The 9,253-nt window shown below is 39.5% G+C and overlaps 1 protein-coding gene across 5 annotated transcripts in view; it reads right to left on the bottom strand.

Moving 5' to 3' along the window:
• The window catches only part of LOC140341199 (branched-chain-amino-acid aminotransferase, cytosolic-like), a 76,076-nt gene that overhangs the window by 42,174 nt on the left and 24,649 nt on the right, over nt 1–9,253 (bottom strand). For 4 of the 5 annotated variants that reach the window (XM_072426757.1, XM_072426758.1, XM_072426756.1 and 1 more), the window contains exons 5-6: nt 8,800–8,919; nt 8,547–8,710 (exon numbers count right to left, since the gene is read on the bottom strand). In XM_072426757.1, the coding sequence (XP_072282858.1) occupies nt 8,547–8,710; nt 8,800–8,919 (284 nt within the window). Of the gene's footprint in view, nt 1–8,542; nt 8,711–8,799; nt 8,920–9,253 lie in introns of those variants that run through there. The other variant, XM_072426760.1, reaches the window with a different exon arrangement.

Below are 9,253 nucleotides of genomic sequence, written 5' to 3'. Positions count from 1 at the left end.
GATCTCCTAGGGGATCAAGACTGAATAGGAGTGCAGAGCCTTCCAGGATACCTACGTTATGCATCCCGGGAGGCTCTGGGTGCTCCTTCTGCGGACGCCCTAATCTCAAACGTGCAGAAGGGGCATTTTTCTGTTTAGGGAGAGAGATGGCGATCTCACGCAAGCGCAAGCCCTTTACAGCAAGCTACATCACTCGACCTCCCACCTGCGCAGTGTAAGATCAGTGACATGCCAAGAAAACCAAAAAGAAGAAGTTAGAGAAGAATGAAGACGGCAGCATCCGGCGCTGAAGAAGAGGAATTCCAGGACGATGCAGGACTGGATCGCTGGATGGACCGGCGCCATTGAGGGACCTGCAGGATTAAAGGTAAGTGTAATTTTTTTGTTTTCAGTTTAGTTCTGCTTCTGGAAGGCCTTTTGACTCTTCAACATTATTAAGGAAGCCACATACAGAATAAAAGAATATGGCAATTATGCCCTCCATCAGGCAAGGAGGGCAGCAATCAAAAGTACAACAAAGACAGCAATAATAACACTGCTGGAGCTAAAATGATCCACAGCATTGATGGGAGAATCTATCCATAGGACCATTTATAGAAGAAGCCACAAAAAGGCCATTGGCATAAGAAAACACAATTCAAACATCTGGAAGAAGGTCTGGTCACATGAGACTAATTCCCCCACCTCTTAGATTGTAAGCTCTTCAGGGCAGGGCCCTCTTCTCCTCTTGTGTCACTGTCTGTATCTGTCTGTCATTTGCATCCCCTATTTAATGTACAGCTATATAAATACTGTGTAGTAATAATGATATTGAACATTGTGGCCATCATAGAAAACACTTTGTGTGCAGTATAATCAACACTTGCCATCACATCAAGAAAAAAAATTCCCACAGTGAAGCATGGTGGTGGTGAAGTTTTTCATTGGCATGAATATGAAAACTGGTCATGAATAATGGAAAGCAATCATTAGGTAAAAAAAAAACTTTGATCTACTAAGGATTAGAGACCAGAGCAAAGGACAATGACACTAAACATACTAATAAAGCTACACTGGAGTGGTTTAAAGGGAAATATTTCAATGTTTTGGAATGGCCTAATCAAAGCCCAGACCTCAATCCTGTTGAGAATCTGTTGTGATTTAAAGATTATTGTACGCCAACATAACTCATCTAAGTTGATGGAGCAGCTATGCCTTGAGGGCCAAGCTAACAGAGACATACCTCAAGAGACTGTATTTCCAGCAAAAGGTGGCTCTACAAACTATTGACTTTGATGAAGGGAGGTGAGTACCTATGCATTCTCATGATTTCCTAATTATTGTTGTCACAATAAAAAAAAAATGCTTTGCACCTGTAAAGTGGTAGACAAGTTGTGCAAATGTATTGTGCTAACCCTCAAAATCCATTCCAGGTTGTAATGCACAGAGGGTGATAAATACTATTATAAGGTATTGTAACCTATTAGGAACACCCCAGCTTGGTTTCATGGGAGGGTTAATAGGAGACTTAGCAGGGCATACAATATAGGGCCAAGGTAGCAACGCTTCAAAAGGAAGCTGTATCTTTATTTATATTTTTCATTTGAAAAGTCAAATCAAAATTTTTAGAACTTTTTTGAAGTTTTATTATATTTTGTGGTGATTTTGCACTATATCACTAATTTTATATAAGAGAAAATTAATTAAAATGGGTTTCTGTCCATGACCACCACATTGCCACTCTCCTCATCTGGCTTTTGTCTGATGGAATCACAACTAGAAAACTTCTAAATGATTTTAATGTATCATCAGGATTTCTTTTTTTAGCTTTATGCACAACACAAATGATCAATATGTTTCCATACTAAACTGATAAAGATGACAATGTTGGCTTCAAAGCAAAACATTACAAAGTTGATGAGGGAACCTTACTTTTATTCACTATTATTCACTTGTTCTTCATCCTTTACGTGGCCTTTTATTATAATGTTCCAATTGTTTTTTATTATTTTATAATCTTTTCTGCTCATCTGTCTACAGTCTTCTATTAGACCACCCAAAGGTGTCTTGTCTTGTAGATTAATGTTATTTTTCCAGCAAACAAATTTAGACCTTATGATTGTTTCAAACATTTTTATAATAAATAGAAGGGCAGAATGTTTGGCCTTTGTTATGACAGATAGTTCCTCTATCATTATTTTACTTGACAACTGGTTATCGTGTTTTGACTCCTTTTATTATAAAAAAGGGTTTCTTTGGAACAGCTCCCAGAATTCTGTGTTTGTATATTTATTCCTTACTTCTGTGAATGTGTGAGCACTGACGAAAATTTTGTCATCACATTTGGTGGCATAGAAAATGAAGAAGCTGAACATTTAAGGCCTGACTTATTAAAGCTTTCCAAGGCTGGAGAGGATACGCTTTCATCAGTGAAGCTGGGTGATCCAAACCTGGAATGGATCTGGTCCAGGATTGAAGACATTTGCTAATAAATGACTTTAAAGAAATCCATCCCAGGTTTGCTGGATCACCCAGCTTACTGATGAACGTGTATCCTCTCCAGCCTTGGAGAGCTTTAAAAAGTCAAGCCCATAATGTCTAAAGCAATCAGTGCACTTGTGTAGGCAATCCTGATGAATTAGTAATAACTTGCGTTTAACCTCTTGGAGGGTGTGTAAAGAAATGTATTTGTCTATCCCTGTAAAAAGTGAGGCTTTATACTACTTTTGTACTTTTAGTACTTTTTTGTGTTCCCAGTCATATAGTTTAATAGGGAGTTCCACAATTCTTGAAATGAGTCAGGTCCTTGAATAAAGTGTGTGTATATCTAAGAAAGAAATATGTCTAAATTATGAGTCTTTTAGGGACTTTTATCGGCATACATTCAATGATAATCATTTTTAGTCAATAAAACCTAATTAATTTTTAGTTTAGGTCTAATTTACCTGGCACTAATAGTTTTTTGGCTATCCATGTGGGCTCCATTCTTCCCACTGGCCAGCAATGTAAGAGGCATTCTTTCCATTGACCACAATGCTAATACAGTATACTGTGAGCTGTGGATATAGACATTATAGCAGGGGTTCCCTAAAGACCTGAAAGTTATTTAAAGGGTCTGCCTACAGTAAAAATGTCAAGAAAGACTGAAATAAGCTGATTTTTGGGAAAATTAAGCTCAAAACCTTACAGTCTGATACTAATTGACCCATGAAGAAAAATAAAGATGGCTGCCGGTTGTTTCCCAAGTCTTGTGAATGATCATTTTTCTAATTAATATGTTACTGGATATCCATTCTACATTGCCAGTGCTAGTCCCTTTGTAGCCCTGTTATGGGGGGGTAATGTAAATGACTCCCACAAACCAGGCTATGGCGCTAACCTGTAGATAACAGAGAGGATCCTGGGCCTTCGCTATGTGGAAGAGTGAGGATACTAATAAAGTTGGCAGTGCCTCCACCCAGGACAGGGTCTCTGTTAGCAGAGGGGCTCCCTTCCTGGGACATTAACCAGAAATAATAACAGTAATATAAAACAACATCTGAGGAACCACTACACCCAGCATGCAACATTACCATTGCAGCTAAATGAACACACAGGTTGGAGTATTTGTAAGCTTTATATCTCAAAACAGTAATAACAATATATATCATCTATAAACATCAATGCGTACACATAACACGCACATAGCAGAGTCCTGAGAAGAATTGTGCACAAATATACCCGGGTATATATACAGTCTATAACCACAAATACCTCCAGTAATGATCAGTGTCAGGATGAGTTGCAGAGGCCTCTGGAGTTGATTGTAACAAAGATGTCCTGATGAGATGATCTTGAAAAAAGCAGCAAGAACATCCTCCAACCGGCAATTGGGCTGTGTGTGCTGTCATTCCCGGATTGCAGGGATGCAAGCAAAGTCTCTGGAGTTCAGGAACAATCTATCTGCGCTACCACTTAGACCCTAGCAATCACACTAATATACCAATGCAACCGGACCTCTGCTACCTATGGGCCATCGGATGCCTAACCTATGCTAGATGTAACTAGACAGAGGACGCAGATCAGCAAAGATAACTGAAAGGGCAGAGACAATATATATTTGTGTATGTAGCTGATACACTGACAGTAGGGATATCCCAAAGTGATCTCTGATAACATATCACATATACCCATTAATACAGAGGGGATTCATTATAATAATGCACTACACACAGACAAGGCAGTCAGTGTGTTCTGGAAGGGATGCAAACACCTATCCTGGCTGAGCACATGTTCTCATCCTTGTCCCTGTATCTCCTGCATTTCTCTATATCCTGATCGGGGTTTCTCAGGCCAATATCAGGGGCAGGAAAACTTCAACAACTTTATTTGCTATTTACAAAGTTACACGTCAGCAAGCAGATAGAAAAAGGCAGACCCCTACACCTTATACCGTGTTTATGTCGTGTTCTGCAGCTGCTTTGTTTGATAATTCACCTTCTATATTAGACTTATTTGTCCTTTAAGATTACAGAATAATAGAATTAACAGAAAACATTTCACAGAGTGCTGACACATTTCAGCCTGTAAAGGTCCTGTCATTTTCCAGGCTGCTGGCATCATTGCATTTATTAATGTGTCTGGAAGCAGTTGGACCCTGATCTATTATTTTTTTACAGTGAAACATTTGTGTACTGTTTGTAGTTCTATTTCTGTGCAGTTCTTACCACGTGAAATATGTGAATGGCTGAATTGTATCCTATCAGGCATGTACAGTCCTTCTGCAGAAAGTAGCTATGGCTCATAGATAGGTCCAACTATCTCTGTTATCCCATATCAGCCTGACTTTTATAACATGGGGAACCCTTGAAATAACTTTCAGGTCTTCAGAGAACCCCCTTCTTTAATTACTATATTCACAACCCAGTACATGCCAAGTTAGTGGAAAGAATGCCTTCTATATTGCCAGTCTTTGGCAGGGATTCCACCCAAAAAGATCAATGATGCCACATAAATCTACCGGGGAGGCTCAAATTGCTTAAGGAACTCCTAACAAGCCCTGGAGGAACCCTAGTTAAGAAACACTGTCCCATATCATACCCTATAATTTACCTGGCCTTATCCCGTCCTCTTGCCCACCTGCTGTTGGTCTTTTGCCCCTTGTAAAAAAGAATGAGAAACCTGTTTTTTTTAGTATTTGTATGGAGAACTAGAACTTAGTATATGTACAGCCAAAGAGGACTGTCAAAGACTGCAGACATTCTAATGAAATGATGGTCATAGGCTGTACACATGCTGCAGGGGTGGTTGGAGAATGGCAATCGATTACAGATGATGAGAGACGTGTCACATCAAGCTAGTTGTGATACCCCTTAACAAATCCATCCAGATATATACATCAGTGGTTCACTTATGAAATTCACCTAGATCAAATTTGCCTCAATGAGTTTCAAGCTGCCTTTCCTGGCAGGATTTCACTGTATTATATACATTCACATTCTGTGATCTTGTTTGCCAAGGTAAACCTTATTATTACTGTAGCAGCTAATATTGACCTTTGGCTAAATCTTAGATGAAATCTTATGTGTGAATCTTGCTAAAAAAGGAGAAACTTTTTATTGACTTAGTGACAATTTTGCTTTCCATGGTGCTGAAACTGATGGGAGGGTTAATGTCAACAAATGTTTTTTATTTTATTTTTTATTTTGTTACTGCCCTAAAAAACTAAACAGCATGACCCCCCTCTCAGAACAAAGCAGCCCAGAACCCCAGGTATTCACTTAGTATCCCTATAACATGCAAAAAAGACAGCTAGCATTCAAATCCTTCATGCTTTCCGCAACAAAGTGAATGTGCAGAACACAATATGACAAATGGACCCTTTTGTGCTTCACTAGGAATAAATCAGTGTTGGAGAAGGATTTTTTTCTAGCCACTCTCCCAATCACTAGAGCCACTCAAGGACTACTAATAGCAAACATAAAACATTTCCAACTCTCTCTTAGCTTTTAAGTTTTTCTGGGCAGGGTCCTTCCTGGCTTCCTCCTGTGTCACTGTCTGTGTCTGGCATTTGCAACGTGGGTATGTCATAACTCTAAAAATAAAAAAACAAATTCCCAAATATTATCAAATGCTATAAGGTATGCAATCTAAAAGTAAATAAAGCTGCAAAGCACAACCATATCTATATACCTATTATTAAGTGTAATCCTAGGGTTCTTCCAAAGCTTGCTAAGGGGTTCTTTGAGCAATTTGGACCACTCAGGTCAGTATAACTGACCCCAATGATTTTTTTGCTATCTGTACACAGGGTGACATTCTTCCCAAGGCCAGCAATATAGGAGGAATTCTTCCCTCTGACCCTGACACTAATCTACTATAAGCTGAGGATATAGTAATTATAGCCGGGGTTCCCTATGACCTGAAAGCAATTTCAAGGGTTCCCCCACGGTAAAAAGTTTAAGAAAGGCTGCATTAGACACTACAGTAATTTTAGTCCAAAGATGGTGAGTAGACTGGGATCACTGTTCTGGGATCACTGTTCTAACTACACATTTCACTTGCACCATCTACTGGGGAATCTGAATACTGCATATTGATTTTAATTTGCAGACCTAAGTCTGCCCTTTATTATTATTATTAATATATTCAAACAGCATTTATATAGCGCCAACATACTATGCAGCGCTGTACTTTTTGTAAAACAACAAATAGCTGATTCCTATAGCTTTTAAGGATCACAACCACTGGGAACTTTTCACAAAAATAATCAGATGTGGTTGGGGGGGTTAAATTTCTCTTTAAAAGATTGCCTTTAAATGCATCAATTGTTTTTGTTTGTCATATTATTTCTACAAGGGGGTGCTAAGAAGTTCCTGGCTTCTGGCTTTGCTCCCTTCCAGATGAAACAAAAAAATGAGTGTGGGGGTGTATGACAGCCTAATATCCTAATATGCAACTGTACAAATATCAAGTCTTTGCAATTGTTAAAACTGTTTTTTCTTTTAGTGAGAAGCTGTGATGGCAGAGGCACAAGCAAGTTTCACGTAGTTGGAGTTACGGGCCATCATGAAGTTTTTGTTTCTCCAGGGAAAGTCAGCAAAGGACATTCACTCATTGAGATGTCACAAACACTAGGGGAGAAGTGTCCTTCCTACAGCACTGTCAAAACCGGGATATCTCGTTTCAAGACTGGGCATTTCACTGTTGAAGATGAACACCACAGTGGGCGCCCCCAAACGTCAACTGACCCGGCAACCTGCAATGTTGTCCATGAGCTGATTATTGAGGACCGGTAAATATCCGCAAAAAAGATAGCCCAGATACTTTACATCTCACGGGAGCATGTTGGGTTTGTTATCACCACTATACTAGACATGCGCAAGCTTTCAGCGAAGTGGGTGCCGAAATGTTGGAACAGTGATCAGAAGAAGGGGTTGAAGCAACCAAAGCCGTTTTGGCCCATTTTGAAGCTGCACAGGGCTTTTTGGCTAGGTTCGTGACTGAGGATGAAACCTGGCTCCTCATCTATTATCCTAAAACCAAGGAACAGTCAAAGGAATGGAGCCACAGCGGGTCCCCGCGGCCATAGAAGTTCCGAACCCAGAAATCACCCAAAAAAGTCATAGCGTTCGTTTTCTGGGACAAAGACAGTATTCTATTGGTGGACTACCTACCTCAGGGCTCTAGTATCACTGGACAGTATTATGCTAACCTCCTGGACCAGCTAAAGGAGGCAATTCAGATGAAAAGCCGTGGAAAGTTGACCAAATGGATCCTTTTTTGCAGGACAATCATCATTTTGAGGACATTTCTGACGTCAAAGATGCTGCTGCAAGCTGTTTTGCGGCCCAACCAAAGGACTTTTATTTGAACGATCTAGAAAAGCTGCAACTACGCTGTACCAAGTGAATCAGTCTCAGGGGGAATATGTTGAATAAATGTGTTATTTCATAACTCTGGCTCTCTTCTTTCTAGGCAAAGCCAGGAACTTCTCAGCACCCCGTCGTATATATGTATTGGAGGCAATAATGCATAAATATAGCTAATGTACAGCTGGTGCTTGATTTTTTCAGCAATTATGCTTTAATTATTTAGGGCATGATAGACACCTTATGGTTTGTACAGACACTAAATTTCTATGGCTGGAGCAAAAACACCTAACAACCCACCAACCAAGGACTATTATAGTCCATGCAGCGGGGAAACTCCAGCTCACTCTTCCCTCCTCCCTCTATAGAACAGAAAATGATGCTTGGCTATAAAGTGCTTGTTTGTTCCTATGGAAATCTGAAATCATCACTAACATGTCTATAGAAGGCTTTCCTTTATGTTTGATGTGATTTGAAATCCATCAATAAAAGTAATTTTATAGAATTGATTTTTGATGCTGGGGGGATAGGACAGGTAACTCAATCCAATAACAGAAGTGGGAGTATGTACTAAAATGAAAATAGATTTGGGAGTAGGAGGTACACAGTAAATAGGTACAATGTTATACAAAGTGGGGCTCCCTTGTACTATAAAAGGGTACTAATGGAAAAGATCTGGAACCAGAGATGCTAACAATATTAGGCGTGAAAACTTACCCTCCTAGTTTATAGTTTCCTACACCTCCCGTCCAGGCACGGACATATTTTGGATCAGCTAGCAGTGACACTGGGTTAAATCCTCCACTGGGAAAGTATGGTCCCACTGGACAAATAATGACATATAATAACGCATGATTGGACTTTGTGACACCCAGAGATGGCTGTGAGGAAAGACAAAAAATAATGGAGAACATAAGTAGATGTAATAGGGGAAAAAAAAGAAGAAAAACACTACAAGATTTTAACTTACCTCTGTGCCTATAAAAGTTGGCCGAATATAGAGGCTGGCAGTGTTAGACTTAGGAACCCAATCTCTGTCAATGTCAATGAGTCTTCGCAAGCACTCTAGGAACTCAGCCTTGTCAAAGGACTGAAAAGAAATACACTTTAATCATCCACTGAGGGGGAGAAAGAGACAGACAGACACAATACTGCCCCTCCACAAAGCAAATCATTATCTTGGATATGCAGCAGTTTAGGTAACCAGTTCACACAAAACAAAGATGTCTAGTAACTACAGAGACTGCAGAGAAGAACGACTAAGTTTTTAAAGGACTTCAGCTTTAAAGACAAGTCTCACCAATTGTGGAGTATTGGTTCTTGCAATATTTTGTTTATTTATTTAATTTATTTGCATTTTTTTATATTAATATTTATTAACTTTTAAACATTATTTATTTATTTTTTGGGGGGGGGGGGGAGGA

The sequence above is a fragment of the Pyxicephalus adspersus genome, chromosome 11 (assembly GCF_032062135.1).
Source record: "Pyxicephalus adspersus chromosome 11, UCB_Pads_2.0, whole genome shotgun sequence".
NCBI lineage: Eukaryota > Metazoa > Chordata > Amphibia > Anura > Pyxicephalidae > Pyxicephalus > Pyxicephalus adspersus.
Note: the sequence above shows the minus strand (reverse complement) of the source record. Positions and strands in the feature narration are given on the sequence as shown.